Consider the following 16,289-nt stretch of genomic DNA (forward strand, 5'->3'; position numbering starts at 1 on the left):
GCAACATGTGTTTTCGTATTTACTCGGAAGATTTTCATACGTGACGAAAGTGAGTGAGTTCCGCTTGAATGTTGTCATTAGCAAGGTGGTTAGTCAATAAATAGTGTTTTTCCTGCCGTACATCCCTGTTAGAAATCTGAACAAAATTTCAAATTTGTTAGCAGACTCTTTTTATTTTTTAGACATAACATTCAAGATATATACAAGTACATATATTTGAGTTGTGACCTTCAATATTCTACCAAATGCAAGGATGAACTTCAAACCATTGGTGAATTACCTGCGTAGGCCTTTGAGGACATAAAATCCGAATCCACGCAGTCGACGTGACTATTTATTAACCGAAAAGAATATGTTTGAAGGCTGCAAATTTTCGTTTCTTATACAAGTAAATGAGAACTGAGAAAGTTGAATTCAATTCAATTCATTCATTCGAATAAAGTACTGAAGTGAGTGAGTGAGGGTTATGGCATGTTTTCTATAACAAAGCTCCGTAATCTTATAATTTTAAGAGCTTTTACCAAGGAATAGACAGGCAGCAGTTTATTTCCATTTAGTGACAGCTGAACCTATTAACTAGATAACCAACTATTTTCAAATTGTTTTATGGATTGAGATCTCACCAGAGCCGTCGTAATAGAGCTTGGAAGCGTCATTCGATGCACACCGAATTTCAAGGTTAGAGAAACAGAGCTCCAAGTAGAAAGAAACGTTTCATAGGAAATTTTCGAGAGGTATTCCAAAAAGGATATGCAATATTTATAAAACCGAGAAAACATAAATTGCGAGCTCACAATCTTTAAAACAGATTTTATACATTTTACAAAATTTTGCGGTGGAAAAAAAATTTTGTTGTAAATATGTATGTAAAACATATATAGAGATTGAAGAATTTATTTATCTAGTGTTAGCTAATATACCATACATACGTTATAAATTGTAACTAAAAATAGTCGTCGAGTTACTCAAACATATGACATGTACTAAAAAACTAAAAAACTCCGACCTGGAGACCTCTTTGTAGAAAGACTTAAAGCATACCTTTTGAGTTAAAATTAAAATTTCTATTCAATTATAATTTTTCTACCTGACCAATGAGAATTCTACAAGCACCCGTTATATGTCATGCCTCAAATTAAATGCAACGCAAAATCCAACATCTGCCAATTAAATAAATTACATATGTGTATGTGTCTACATAAATTCATGCGAATAATAAATGCCTACCCGAAAGCTGAGAAGAAAATTCAAAAATTTGAACATTCCTGTGAAAATTCCACGCATAAAAAGTGGCAAATAAAAAAATCTAAAAGCATTGATATGTATACGATCGTTGAGTATTTATCGGAATTATTAATGTAAACAGAAAATTTTTTGGCATTAACAACGAACGAAGCCACAAAACGATAACCAAATGTGGCAGTGCAACTTTGCGCGTCAAGGTAGCGTTGCATGCCTTATGCATTGGCTCGCCCAATGGCGAGCGAGGCAACAAGGTTGTCGCGCGCGGCATTGTACAGCACTTGGTCATACATAGTATATTGCTACATGCAACATTTAAATTAACGCAATGTTGCAACTTGTCAATGCGCCTTGCGGCCTTTCAATAGTTGGCGGGTGGGTGGCAAGCAGCAAAAAGTCGAAGATGGCGCAGACATTTTGGTTGTTTGCGACTGCTCTTATTTCCTACATTAATTTCGCAGTACTCGACATAGACACTACTTGCTGCCACTATTCCATAATAAAGTGCACATAAATAAGTGTGGCTAAATGGGACTCTGCTCGTTGAAATTTCTTTCTAAATTTAATCCGTTTTCATTCAAACATAAAGAGTTGTGTTTTTGTCACACATCATTGGCATAAATCAATCTGTCAATATCAATGTTTGCGAAAATTTTGTGGTAATGAATTTATTGGACAAGCGTGTGCCACAGCTGTGGGAGGCCATCAAACAGTCACTGGTGCGGTGTACACTGCGTGAGCGTTACCTTAATCAACAAGTAGAGTTTGTTTTACGAAATTCAATTATCTATAAAGGCCTTGAGCTCTTTTAAAGCATGAAAATGTCACACAGAAATGGAGTTTCGCCAGGGAATTGTCGTAGACTAAGTGGAAATCTTTTCATATGTCAATGGTTGGTACTTAAATTAGCTTAACTGTACTTCTAGCAATATTTTCAAAGCATAACTGTTAAATTTAAATTATTCTACAATTTTTAATATATTAGATTACATGAATCATGTAAACATAATGACATGATAATTTCATTTCTGTTTTTATATTTCATGAAATTGGTGTAAATTGTAAATAACCAAAAAACTATAATTATTATTACCAATAGTGAAATTAATCATAAAATTCATTTAATTACTATTTGATTACTTTTGATTACTGTTGACTTTTACGTACTGCTTTTGGCCATATAATTAATGTTTTTAGATGTGATTACTTTGTGATTCAAAGCATAATTGCAAAGTAAAAATAATGAAAAGTAATGCTTAAAATAATTTCTAAAAATAATAATACTATTGATAAACATTACAATTAACAATAATTATTTAAAAACTCTGTTTGAAATAATTCAATGTAGAACACCTGTATTTTTAATGCTTCTGAAGACAAATAATAATTAAAAAATGCATTTATCTAATTACTCAGTAATGGTGACCTTCCACATGATGTTACAAGGTCAGCAAGATACAAGTATTATTGCTCAGAGGTTATTCAATAGTATGCATTCTTCATATTACATGAATTTTTAACAATACATATTATTCGTAATTTTAGCTAACGATCTTGAATTGCTGTTTCTTTTGACAAAAGTTACTTTGGAAGCCACTTAAGCACTTTTTTTTTAATAACTTCATAAAATTGCAACAAATCGAAAATATTACAATTGCGCTACCAAAGCACCGCCTTAGGCAATTTCGAAGCTATACATACCCACAAATACAATTACATATGTGCATTTATAGGTGATATATGCATTTTCTATGAGATGCAGGTTCGTGCAGGCGGACATTGCAGTGACATTTTCGCAATTTCAATTGCGTCGACGCGACAAAATCAAGCGAGCAGGTAGTGGATGGTCATTAGCTATTAGAAATCGACCATTAGCAGCGGGGTTGTAATACAAAATTGACTTGCTGTGGAGAAGAACCATAGTGAAAAACTTGGCGGAAATCGGGCTAAAAATACAAGAACGAACATTGAAAGAAATCGCGACGCTTTGTGCTGCAGCAAGTGCGTTCGTCAAAGAAGATCTTGGACTCTTTTTTCAAGCACAAAAAATTATTTGTAATAAATAAATAATTCTCTTTCAATTTGTCAATAAGTTCGAACTAAAACGGCAAACGGATTTTCAGTTAACGATTAGCAAAGCGGTTGCACGAACGTTCGAGGGTACTTAGGTCCTAATCTAGGCATCGCGAGTGTTAGACAATATAAGATTGTGTACATCCTTCACAAGGCTGGAAAGGATAAATGTATATTGTTATATAAATAAAATTATAGTTAATTATTTTTGAAATACTCACACATCTACAAAGTGTATTTTCGAAATGTCTGATCCTATTACATTTTCCGTCGATGAAATGGAGCAGGTACGAAGTGATAGCAGCGACAGAAAATTGCGACAGTTTTCATTTGATTTTCAATTTTTGGTACGTTTAGCGACGTCGTCGCACCAGTGCTGCCCGAAAGGCTTCCATCGTGCGTCCGCCTAGTCCACCAAAAGTCGAATCGGAAGCAATGGCTGCCATTAATGAAATATTCAACCCGACTTATAAGAAACCCATTACCAAAGGTAACTATCGCGCCCCCGACGAAGTGTCTGCTGGTGACCAGGAAGCGATGAAGGATCTGGATATACGCAAGCTGGCTGAATTGAAAGAAGTAGAAAACGAATGGAAAATGTGCGAGTATTGTGCAAATGATATAATTTATTTGGTGTTAATAGGTATTTTTGCTGCTCGACTTGGACAGCGACGGCTTGATTTCGAAGGATGATTTGCGCTTCACCTTCACCGCACTCGGCACAGACACACCGGATGAGTTGCTCGAGGAAATGCTTAAGGAGGTGATTAATAAAAATGTGCCATAATTGGTGATTGCATACTTGAAAAATAAAACAACAAGAACAAGCTTCTTATGTGAAATGTGAATAAAATAAAAGTGTGTAATTAGAGTTTGAAAGTGATAAGTGGTCTAAATATATATTATTAATATATATATATATATACAACTGATGTGTAAAAGTGCGAATTTCCACACAGGCAAAGGATCCTTTGGATTATGAGGCTTTCATAGAATTAATGAGTCATCGCACGGTTGAGTTGGATCCAGAGGATGTGCTGTTGGAAGCTTGGAGCAAGTGGGACGATTATGGTACGGGAAAAATTGAGGAGAAGAAGTAAGTATGTTAAGCCCTAATTTATATCGAAAATGTATACTTATTATTTTTTACTTGTTATATGTTTGGTAAATCTATAACAAGAAAGTTTTAAAAACACTTCACTTTATAAAATTGTGAATTGTGAAAGTTAAAGCTCGTTTCTTGTTCAAAAGTTAAGGCCGCGGCAAACTTGACTTGAATCTAATGTGGGTTCAAATCGCTGTAGAAGAAGAGTTTAAAATTATAAACATTATAGAAATGTATACTCTTCTCATCTGGCACTGTCAATACTTCAAGTGCCCTTTCAGCGTATCAATGCTTATCTTCAAATCAAACAGCCATTCAAAGATGCCAAGGAACTTATCAGAGTGTCGATTTTTAAAAAAAATACAAATATTTTAAAAATTTGGCTGCATCACTTGACAACATTTTCCCATAAATATCTTGCATTCGACGATATTTTATTGATAGGTTAAATTATAAACGAAATGAGCTGTCTGATTTTCATACCAATTGTAAACGAACTCTTCCTACGTTGATGACGTCACGAGCTACTCTACCTACAATACAAATATTTCTGCCAAACGCAGTACGAAAAAAATAATTGAAAAAAATTGTTGAAAACTCTAATTCGATTATTTTTTTTGTATGCCTCATTAAAGAGCCATAACTGCTTGCTATCTGTTGCTTGTCTGCTTCGCCACTCTCCAAGTACTGACGAATCGAATACAGCTGATAAAATGCTTCTTATGACAAATAATTTCATATTGCTAACACTGACCATATTATCTACTGGCAGATTTTTTTATCTAAAGTAAACTACCTCTCATAATTAAATATATTTAAAATAATGAGAGAAATGCATTTAGTCAAAACTGTATGACCATTCGTTTATCTGCTCTAATTATTTTCTGTGCTACTCTTGACTATTTTGAACTGCTGAAGTATTTTTTTTTGCTAATTCTAAATTTTCATTGAATTGCAGAATATATGAGGAGCTAACCAATTATGGCGATGTCATGACGACCGCAGAGGCCGATGAAGCGCTGAAGTATGCACCGATCGCCAAAGCCAAAACTCTCGAGGAGCCAGCTATGATTGACTATCCAGCCTTCTGTCGCATCCTGTGTGGCTTGCGAAAGGGAAAGCCACGAGCAGGAGAAGAATAAAACACACACATACACATACATGCAGCTATAACAATATTTATTGCAGTTTGCTAGCTCAGCCAAGGCCTCCATGCCCACAACCACATATCCACAAACATAACGCTCCTAAGCACATACATATGTACACATGTGTGTGTGTGTTTGCGTGTGTGGTGTCCGATATTTTATTGTGAATACCATGTAAAGTGACATTTTTATTGCGCACAAATACTTTTTTCTCTGATAACTCGAATTTTTCTGTTTGAAAATACAATAAATCAAAAGTGGTGTGTGCGAAGACACGCAGACTCAAATGCGCTGTAAGCGTTTAAACGGTTGGCATTTTTATTTTTAACCGCTCTGCTTACATTGCACGCTGCATACGCCTCGCATGACCAATTCCACCAATGACTAATAAATTCTCAAACTCAATTTCATTTCATGCATTTGCACGTTCACCGCCATCGCCACCAATGCCCGCCGCTGCCCCACGCTGCTCGTTCGATGTCTCTGCTGCTGGCTGGCTGCGTTCGTCGCTTGCTTCACGCTACAATTATTGCCATTGCCGCTTTTGCTACTTTTGCCTTGCATACTGCTTTCTTACTGCAACGCTTTGTTTCGGTTCGCTTTTGGCGCACTTCCGTTACATTTTCAGCTGTTCGGAGTACATTGAAATATTTCCGTTCCTGCGGGAGCCCGTCATTGAGTACTCGACTAATCCGGATTATGTTATATGCAATCGTACCGCTGTCACATCGTCCAGTGTGTCAGCATTAGCATCTGTAACGGCTGCCACGACGTTAGCATCCAATCGTAGTGTTGCAGCAACAAATACCATGTCGCCACCCACAACGGCTGAAATCAAGCAGAAAGCGACATCGTCCGTTAACGCCAACACAATGTCGCTGGCGATGTCAGCTAGCAAGCAGCTAGTGCCGGCTGCGAGTAGCGTTGCCAACCACGCTCATTTAACGGTTATTGCTGCCAATAATTCGGTTGCCGCCGCTGTCGGTGATTTACGTGGCAATGAGTTTATTTATAGTGCAGGCAAAATTTTCGGCATTCGCGTACGTTTTAACCAACAACAACAATTGCAGCGCGAGCAAGCGCTGGGAAATGATGCTGACGGCGGCGTTGCGCTCAAAAATTGGCTGCTCAATATAACGGGAGAATATCGATTCTTGAAGAAGGGTAATTTGTATTTCAATTATTTTTATTTTCATATTTAATGAATATATTGATTGGTTATTGGTGTATGCTGCACCGGTGAAACCAATTATAATTAAATATTTCCTAATTAAAATTTTAAAACCCATTATGGTTAGACTGCGAATAATATATTATTATATGTATATAATGATATTTAAGGTGGTTTATAAATTACATGCCCAAATTAATTAATGAGCGTACTCTACTTGAAATTTATTATTATAGACGCTTAAAATAATTTCAATTTTTTTAATATTGTTGTCCAGGTTCCAATTTTTACTGACTACACGCTTAAGTCAATAATTTTAAATATTTATTAAATTAAGTTAATTAAAGAGCTCATTTAAAGTTTAAAATGTTATCTTGCATTTGAAAAATGTTGCTTATACGCCACGAGGTACCTCAGCAGCAAATAACGAGTAATGAAAAAAATTCGTTTTAAAAATATTTTCTCATTGGTAAACATCAATGTATATACATCGCCTGCCAAATATTAAAAACTTTTTTAATAACAAATATAATATTTATTTTGCCAAGCGTGCCTACTTAATAAGAAAATTTATTTAAATTCAACTCGTTCACTAGCAAAAGCAAAGTGAAATTAGCCTTATGCTGAAAGTTAATTATCATTACAGGTCTGCATAACCTATTACTCATAATGTCATATTCCTCTAGAGAAGCCTTAAGTTAAAACACTTCTACAGCTAGCTTTAATTCATCTAGAACCACCACGTTTAATCCATTCTTCACAATTATACTAAATTGTATTGTTTTCATCCAGAATATTCTGTTACATATTTCATTCACTAAAACAATACACACACTAATCGTTGTTTTGACATTTTTGTCATCCTTTCAGAACATTTTCAAAATGATGGACGTCTCATACCCGGCTCATATTGTGACTATTACTTTTTTGCCGATCCCAATGCGAAACCTGAGAGCTTCGAGATTTGGCAATACTTTCATTCACCTCGCTTTCCAGCAAAATATCCGGCGCACATCAAATGCGCCTACAAATTTATTGGCCGGTAAGATGAAGAAAAATAGAGTCTCTAGAAAGAAGTATAATAAGGTTATACTATATAAAAACAAGTTGCGATTGATGGGATTTTGACCTCGCTTTTACTTCATAATTAAGGTTTAATTTCGATGCTTCAATTGTTTCAATGTTCATTTTTTCAAAATAATAGACCAGGATAGATAATTTTGGAAAACAAAAAAGTCATAGTATCATGAAACCCATAGGAAACGAATAATCTTCGTTGAATATCTACATTCTAATGTTATAAAAAATATACACATACATATATATTACTATGGAAAGTTTTTTTAGAAAAATAAGTCCCACTAAACGATGGAAAACTGGTTTTTTATTGCTGCTACTACGAAATAATAAGTATAAGTATTTTTCAGCTGCTTAACCGGCTTTTTTTTAATTTTCTAAGAAAACTTTCTTACTTAAACTAAAATTAAAAGTTACAGAAAATTAATAAGAGCATTATTAGCTTAATGTTAAAAATTATATACGACAAGAAATAAAGGAGGGATATCAATCGAACCGACAAGAAATTTTCGAATTTTCTAAATAGTTTTTCACAACGAATTTCTAACTTAAATTTTTTAAACTAAAGCCAATACTTTTCAAGCAATTAATTGCACATTGTAAATATTTGAGAATGAAAAAGGCGAAGGCCTAGTCTATCAGCAATTTTTATAAACTAACTCTTAATTTCAAACAATTTTGTTACTTTTTTCATTCACAGGCCAGAAAGTCGTGTAGAAATAGTATTTGAAGAATTGCATCTGCCCAAAAAGGACAACAGGTAAAACGAATTAACAAAAAGCCGAATAGATTTTATTTACAGGGCTTTGAAGTGAGCATTCCTTAGGCTGATTTCGATTTGTAAATACATTATGTGCAGGAAATATGTTTTCTCAAATGATCGTGCTATTTACTTCTCAAAAATATAGATGTTTGTCACATAATTGTACCGATTTTAGCTGCAGCATGGATAAACTCACAATTTTCGACTCGGAGTCAGCCAATATGAATGCCGTTATTGATGTTATTTGCGATACGCCGCCAACGCGACGTATTATTAGTTCCGGTCCCGATTTGCTAATCGAATTCAACGCTAGTTCCAATAAGACAGCCAAAGGCTTTCGTGGCAAATTCAAATTTATACACAATGAAGTCGAAGATCAATTTGTGCCAGCGATGACAAATGATTTGACAACAGGTAAACGCTCAAAACAAAAGCAAATAAATCGAAAATAAAATATTACCCAAACAGATATATATAGATATTACTTTATTTATTGTCTTTCCTTTGTTATTCAAAGAAAAAATAATTGCTCTCGAAAGAATCGGTTTGCGAAAGGAGACTCCACGTTCCGTGCTCACGTCTGATGATTGGGGTAAATTTTTCAAAGATAATGGTGAGTTTTACATGCTAGTTTACATTACTTTATGTGTATATCTTTATAAATGTATATCTTCTTAGCTCTTTTTAAATATCTTAAAGCTACGAATTTACACTTACGAGTATGCCCATGTGAACTTATGCTCTTTTATTTGAAGTAATGGAAATGTTGTTTAATCCTCTGTGGTGACACATCAGTTGCTAATTAAATGCCCCATGCAAAAAGTATCTTTGCCTTATATCAGCGGCATTTCTGAAGCATTAGTACGCAAAAGCCTGCGGTACTTTTTATATCATAAAAGGGTATAAAAAGTTATTTATGATCCGTCAATTTGGATGGCAACTATAAGCTATAAGGGTCTGCACAATATGTTCAAAATTTCATGAAGATACCTTAAAAAAAATAAAAGAGTTTTCATACAAGGACTTTAGTTTGACCGCTCAGTTGTATGGCAGCTATATGCTATAGTAGTCCCATCTCAATAATTATTTCGGAGAGTGTAGCGAATCCTTGGATAATACTATCTGCCAAAATTTCTTGAAGATACCTCGTCAAATGAAAAGGTTTTCTTTTCAGGCGCTTGATTCCGACCGTTCAGTTTGTGTGGTAGCTATAAGCTAGTAATAATCTCTGCCAAATTTCTTGAAGGTATCTCGACAAATGAAAAAGTTTTCTGTACAGGCATTTTATTACGATCGTTCAGCTTGAATGACAGCTGTATGCCATGGTAGTACGTTATCGGCCGTTTTGACATATGTGCAGCTTCTTTATGAATAAAGGACGAGTGCAAAATTCCAGTTCGATATCTCAAAAACTGAGAAACTAGTTGGCATATGTACAGACAGATGGTTAAATCGACTCAGCTCGTCATGCTGATCATTTATAAATATATTTTATAGAATATCCGACGTTTTCTTCTAGGTGTTATAAATATCGTAGTGAACTGAATATATCCGGTTCAGAGTATAAAAAGATAGAACTAAGCTGTACTTAACCTTCGCACATAAATTTTTTATGAACTAAAAACACTGTATATGAAACTAGCCTTCAACCTTGTAAAGTAGTCAACACAATCTAACCTCAAATAATTTTGGTTAGCTGAATTGGCTTTTGTTTGCTCAGCATCAACTAAGAAACTTCTTGTAACATTTTTCTTAAGGCCTGCGGTTCTTCTTTGTTACGAGTAGATTAATTATAAATTTGAACTTTGCTTCTCAAATTATATTACTTTTCATAAACACAGTTGTATTCTCTTTTGCTCATTAACTCACTTATTGGCTATAAAATCTGGCTGAAAGGAACTAAAAGATAACTAACAAATGTCTCCACTTCCGATTCAACCACGAAACGGAAGTCACTTTTTTGCCGCGCAGAAATTTTCATCTGCAGAGATGTGTTTCTTCTTTGTTTTGTTGCTCGGTCTCCAGCGGCTGAGACTCCAGTTGCCAGCCAAGTACTTAGCCGCAAATGAAATTATGCCGCGGTCGGAGAATTATTCCCGCCAAGCGACGAAAATGTTTTCAGTTTCTTCTAAACCACACCGGCATGTGATGTAGTGTGTCTGTGTGTGTGAGTGTTGGTAGTTCCATAATGCGAATTCGCCGATTTCTCAGTTACGCTCATACACTTCGCTGTCGCTACCGCTGTCGGCAATTGTTGGCCTTAATTTCTAGCGGAAGTGGAAATGAACCACAGCGTGTATAAACGTACGTAATATTACCCTAGTTTAGTGGCACCGCGCCGCCTAGCTGCGTGTAAAGCCGAAAGCCGTAGACGATTACCCATTCAGCTAGCGGCACACAGCCACTCGGTATATATATATATATATATATATATATATGTGTGTGTGTGTGTGTGTGCATGCGATACTTCACTTGTGGAGAAACTATCAGTTGGCTAAATTTTGCTTCTTTTCTACAACTTCCGTTCGGCAATCGGCACACGCCACACTCGTTCCCCAACTGCCCTCCGATGAACCAGCGCTTACATAAATACATATGTATGCGTGTGTATTGCAACTACGGCATCTTTTACAGCTGCTACAAACCATCAGTTGTAGTTTTACAACTGAAGTGGATGCGTCTCCGCGCGAGAAAAATTCTAAAGCAATCGAAGCACACGTTTTCATATATATACATTCGGCTTTGCACGCGCGCGCCAAAACATTCGTTTAGCAACTCGAAGTTGCTATATCGTTAAGTGCACAAATTTAAATTTGAGGCGGCGACTTGTGTCTCCAAGGTGTGATGGGTATAGAAAGTTGTGAGTTTGATTAGTCAAAACCAGAAAACCGAAGGAAAAATTATAATTTTGTTTTGACATCGGTAGACGCAAATAATGATTGAAATTCAGTGGATCCGCATGCAATCCGAATGGATGCCATTGTTGATTCTGATCTGCTTGCAAGTGCTGCCCAAGGTAAACACACAAACAACTTCGTTACCAAGTACAACAACAACAACAACTATAGAGCATATTTTCTTCAAAGCGTCGCCAACAAATGCAAGCAAGGATCTCTGCACCTCGGTGGGCACTTCCAGTGAGTGAAAAGTTTCCGATAAATTTATGTAAAAATGTGTGAGCGTGCATTAGTGAATCAACAAGTACATTATATAAGCAATATTTTGAAAAGAGGTTTGAGTTTTAACTATAAAGAAGCCACCTCATAATTTTTTCTAAAACTATTTGTACTATTTGATCCTAAAACTGTATTCTTTTAGTTATTCAGGGGGCTATCAAATATTCTTCCGTTGGCTAGAAACGTATTTTCATTTTCTTATCCTGTGACTCTTGCAAAGCCTTGTAAAGCCCTTTGCAAATGTTTTCTAATAAGAAATGTTTAAATGAAATAAAACATTGCTCTCACACATCATGTGTTGCTTTTTTTTTATATATTTTCAAGCAATTTAGCATACTTACAATATTTTTTTCGACGAAAACTTTCTACACATATATTATCAAAAAGAAAGAAATTAAGAAAAAACTTTCCTTACTAAAATCCATACTAATGAGATCAACAGACCGATCCCCACAGCTTGTAACAGTTGGTGCAAAATCTTAAATCTACGCAAAGAGAGAAAGTACAAAAATATTTAAAAGAAATACACAGTTACATATTCGGTATGTATGTTGAGCTGCTTACCTTTTATACAATAGTCTCGCCCTTGGTATAGTTTCCGGTCCCTCTCTACCCAAATATATTCGCATGCCTGTAAGTGAGAACTGTATATATTCCTTCCAGTTTATGGACCGAATGTCAAAGTTGAAAATATCCTTATCCCTCGTTGATAAAGAGTTCCACAATGATTTGGTGTTATCCATAGTAAATGTGAATTCAGTCACAATGAAATATTCCATTACGCCAGTAAGTTTGTGTATGCTTCGATACAGTTTCATCATTCTAAATACGGACAACAGAGGTTAATTCATTCAGGAAATGCGTCGTGACAATAATTATCGTTTTCAAAAGTAAAGAATCAAGGGACACTGAGTTGATATAGTAAATTGTCTCATTTTACCCAGTAAATATCAGTGCTTGCACAACAGCTAGTTACCACATGAGACCCAAGTTCTCAAACCTCACCTTTTTTTCTTGCCCTTTAGCGTCAGAAGTAAATCAATTATAAAGCCGGGTATGATGTGGTAGAAGAAAGTCAATATATCATATAACCATTTTTTACTAACAGTTATCATGAATGGGAACCAAATCATTTTGGAAATAGGTAATTCGGAGCCCAATTCAGTAATGGCACTCATATACTGTTTCCAGATCAGTGGATTCTCATCGTCATGTGCGTAGTTGTAAATCGGTGGTGCCAAATTTAAACTGAAAATGTAAAGTTAATAAAATATTTGAAATGTTTCCCGCAAATCTGGCATACCGTTGCCGCTGATCTGAGCGCGCAGTTTCCCAACCGATGGCCAACATTAAGCTGGCACAGGAATCTGCCGGCACTAAATGAGCCTTATGTTGTGACTTCATTTGCATTACTCGTAAAACGCCACGTGCGCATGCGTATAGCGCCGCTGAAGGTCCGTAGAAGTTGCCGACCCAGCCGGTAAGTGGTTCTTTATAGGTTTGAATAACTAAAATCGAGGGGTTAATAGTGATTAAATACAAATTACTTGGTTCGTTTCGTACAAACCTATGGCAGGCCGAAATATGCTAATTGGTAGGGAACGTCCCACACTAAGAACCGCTTCCTCGGCTAAAGACTTCGTGAATGTGTATGTGTTTTTATAACTCGCACATAGTACTGACGCCAGTTTATTTGTAGTCTCGACGCTCAAACTCTCAGCCAATTCACACATTTTAACAGCGCCAATACCTAATTTGTGCACGTAATATTTCTCATCGATTGAATGTACCACACAGTTAGCGAACGCTGAGGAGACATGCACAAAGGCCTACACACAAATGTGTACGTCACATGGACATAAGCGGAGTGTTTAGTAAATTTGATCTCATGCAGCTTTTCTTACTTACTTCAAGGTTTCGCATTTCTTTGGCTAGCTCCAATAAATCCAATGTGGCACGTACATTTATGCTAACTGCCTTTTGAAGCGGCTCGTCGAAGCGCACTGTGGCCGCCAGATGAAACACCACATTCACCTCCGCAATCAATACTTTACGATCTTCAGCGGAAATGCCGAGATTAGAGGTCTGACAGTCGCCTAAAATCGTATGAAGTCGGTCCGTTAGTGTGACACCTGTATTTCTCAGCTTCTCGAAGACCTGACACATAATATGGTAATCAAACATGAAAAAAAGTTTGCTTCTTTTACGTGTGCACTCTCCCACTTACCACATTTTGGCAGAAATTAGTCAAACGTTCTTCAATACTTTTACCAGCTTTGGGACGCACCATCAAGTAAATACGTTTAACCTCGGTTGCTCGCAGTAATTTTTCAATGAGAACTAAAATTGAAAAAATTGCATTATATGATCCAAGATTTAGTAAATGCAAGATACATATTTGGTTGAAAATGTGTTTGTGTGTTTGTACATCGTAACCATCGTTTAAATCTGTGGAGTCACTTGACCGATAGGGTACGAAGAAAAGTGCAATTGGAGAGTAGGTTATAACAAAAGGGACCGAGATATAAATTGAGTAGTATAACTGGAGACGGAGGACCACTTTGTGTTTCTTGCTTCTTCTGTTTTCTTAAATTCTCTGTTACAAAGTCTTTTAAATATTGATTGGTTTGAACGATAATTCATTCAACCAATTCGCTCCTTGGAAAATTAAAGATGTTTAGATGCATTCCACATTCTTTCTAATACTATATTTGAGACTTTAAAGTGTACTGCGAACCATTAAAGGCAAAGGTTGAAGTCTGGTTGGAGGCGTAAGAAACCATAAAGCATGGTTGCTACCTAGAAACAGTAGATGGGGAAAGTTATTTGCATAGTGTTGTCTTGATGGAATACTCAGAGATTTTATATTAGCATGCAACCCCATTATAATATTGAATTCAAAAATGTTTAAACGGCTTTGTATTTAAAATACGACACGTCATGATAAATATTTCAGCGCATGAACACTGCACTATGTATATATGTATGTATGTAAATACAAGGTTGCATCATTTGTGCGCATACATTTCCATAATGCAGTTCGCGTAGATCTTAGACCTAGCCTTTAATCATGATAACTGAGTTCAATCAACTTGCACGTGTAGAATAAAGTTCAATTGTTTTCACTGAACACTCCCATAACTTAATTTCTCAAACCGTCCCGAAGTCAATCCGATCGCATATTATTTGTCGTTTAATCAAATATGTCATTCCGATCGTGTACTACTTTCATCACTTGTCAAAGTGGTATAACAAAAGGTATGTCGTATAAAATTGTGATCTCGGCGATTCTCACATTAATAGTTGATTTTTGTGTAGCCTAGCTTAAAAAATTTTTACTCTTTTTGAACTTTTAATCTAATGCCAAATACCATAGTAGGTGAATATCACATTGAAGTGGTTCTCAATGCTTAGCAAAAGTTTGTCACAATCACAACAGTACCCCACCTCATCGTGCTATTTATGGTGATGGTTACGTTCAATTTGATCCGGACTTGATGTTTTTCGATTCGTACAACGCAAATTACTACTTAGTGAATAATTTTTTGTGTCGGTGTGGTGACAAAGGTCGCTTCGTAAGCAAAACTAATGATAATGTGTCTGAAATATACTGATTGTTCATTAATAATAGCACAGGTTTCGACCTATATAGTGATTTTGGATATTTTTCTTCCAAAATGTTTAACTTTTATTTGAAAGAATCTTTATATTTTCTCACAAACTGCTTTGTGTCGCCACAATCTTTGTTTTTAATCTTTAAAGTATATAATTATATACACTGGCACCAGAATCCATTTACTTCTGCTTCATAACACATTTTTTAAGAATAATTTCACAAGCCTTAATATGTAGTCAGTGTTTCACACCGCCATTTTTGTTTTTTATGCAACAAATCTGTCGAGTTTTTTACCTATTCCCATAAAACCGGTGCCTCCTGTTACGAACACCGTCTTGTTTCGATAATAATCTTGTATATCGGAGCACATTTTGCTAAATTCAGTGATTTTATAGATGAGCCTGCCCGCGTAATCCTTTAACGATTTTATTCGTATATGTTTTATTTAACCCCGACTAATGGTCACTAAACAAACTGAAGACTGAAGAAGACCGCATACGCCGTTTATATAGTTTATGAACTAGACTAACGCATGCAATGACTATTTGAATATTTCTTCCGCGAAGTGCATTTACAATTTTTACATTAGTAAATGGAATAATGAATTTCATTTCGAAAATGTGAAATATGTTAAGTTCAGAATTGAGTGATTAGAACACTTAAATTTCTCTTCCATTCTACATTACAAAAATTCATTTTTGTTACATACATAATTTTTAACTAACAATAACCTGACTCAAATACTTCAAAACATGATTAATAAAAATATACTAAAACTCTGCAACGTTCCGCTATGTTGAAAAAAATTTACTCGAAGTCAAATTTCAAAAAATTGTTTTATTTCGAATTCAAAATTGAAGATCTAAAAACCAAACTAAAAAAACGTTAACTTCGGTTGTACCAAAGCTGCAATACCCT

The 16,289-nt window shown here is 35.5% G+C and overlaps 3 protein-coding genes across 3 annotated transcripts in view; 2 read left to right on the plus strand and 1 right to left on the minus strand.

Moving 5' to 3' along the window:
* Sol1 overlaps positions 1 to 16,289 on the plus strand; it is a 42,204-nt gene that overhangs the window by 897 nt on the left and 25,018 nt on the right. The window contains exons 3-7 of the mRNA XM_014231307.3: positions 6,197 to 6,732; positions 7,610 to 7,781; positions 8,517 to 8,576; positions 8,755 to 8,993; positions 9,097 to 9,192. Coding sequence (XP_014086782.2) covers positions 6,197 to 6,732; positions 7,610 to 7,781; positions 8,517 to 8,576; positions 8,755 to 8,993; positions 9,097 to 9,192 — 1,103 coding nt within the window. The remainder of the gene's footprint in view (positions 1 to 6,196; positions 6,733 to 7,609; positions 7,782 to 8,516; positions 8,577 to 8,754; positions 8,994 to 9,096; positions 9,193 to 16,289) is intronic.
* Positions 3,092 to 5,874, plus strand: LOC106615197 (myosin regulatory light chain LC-2, mantle muscle). The gene is made up of 5 exons (XM_014231312.3): positions 3,092 to 3,602; positions 3,673 to 3,894; positions 3,959 to 4,078; positions 4,275 to 4,411; positions 5,379 to 5,874. Exons 1-5 carry the CDS (start codon positions 3,561 to 3,563, stop codon positions 5,560 to 5,562), a joined length of 705 nt encoding a protein of 234 aa, XP_014086787.1. The 5' UTR covers positions 3,092 to 3,560; the 3' UTR covers positions 5,563 to 5,874.
* On the minus strand, positions 12,047 to 15,866 carry LOC106615196 (fatty acyl-CoA reductase wat). Its single transcript, XM_014231311.3, has 8 exons — positions 15,666 to 15,866; positions 13,983 to 14,095; positions 13,664 to 13,912; positions 13,323 to 13,584; positions 13,059 to 13,263; positions 12,761 to 13,003; positions 12,320 to 12,577; positions 12,047 to 12,240 (listed from the first exon to the last, which is right to left on the minus strand). Exons 1-8 carry the CDS (start codon positions 15,739 to 15,741, stop codon positions 12,150 to 12,152), a joined length of 1,497 nt encoding a protein of 498 aa, XP_014086786.1. The 5' UTR covers positions 15,742 to 15,866; the 3' UTR covers positions 12,047 to 12,149.

The sequence above is a fragment of the Bactrocera oleae genome, chromosome 2 (assembly GCF_042242935.1).
Source record: "Bactrocera oleae isolate idBacOlea1 chromosome 2, idBacOlea1, whole genome shotgun sequence".
Classification (NCBI taxonomy): domain Eukaryota; kingdom Metazoa; phylum Arthropoda; class Insecta; order Diptera; family Tephritidae; genus Bactrocera; species Bactrocera oleae.

Coding starts and splice junctions, on each gene's coding strand:
- LOC106615197 (XM_014231312.3), top strand. CDS start 3,561: ATGTCTGATCCTATTACATTTTCCGTCGATGAAATGGAGCAG. Junction 3,603..3,672: donor CCGTCGATGAAATGGAGCAG/GTACGAAGTGAT, acceptor TGGTACGTTTAG/CGACGTCGTCGCACCAGTGC. Junction 4,412..5,378: donor GGAAAAATTGAGGAGAAGAA/GTAAGTATGTTA, acceptor ATTGAATTGCAG/AATATATGAGGAGCTAACCA.
- LOC106615196 (XM_014231311.3), bottom strand. CDS start 15,741: ATGTGCTCCGATATACAAGATTATTATCGAAACAAGACGGTGTTCGTA. Junction 13,913..13,982: donor CTAATTTCTGCCAAAATGTG/GTAAGTGGGAGA, acceptor ATTATGTGTCAG/GTCTTCGAGAAGCTGAGAAA. Junction 12,241..12,319: donor GCGAGACTATTGTATAAAAG/GTAAGCAGCTCA, acceptor CTCTTTGCGTAG/ATTTAAGATTTTGCACCAAC.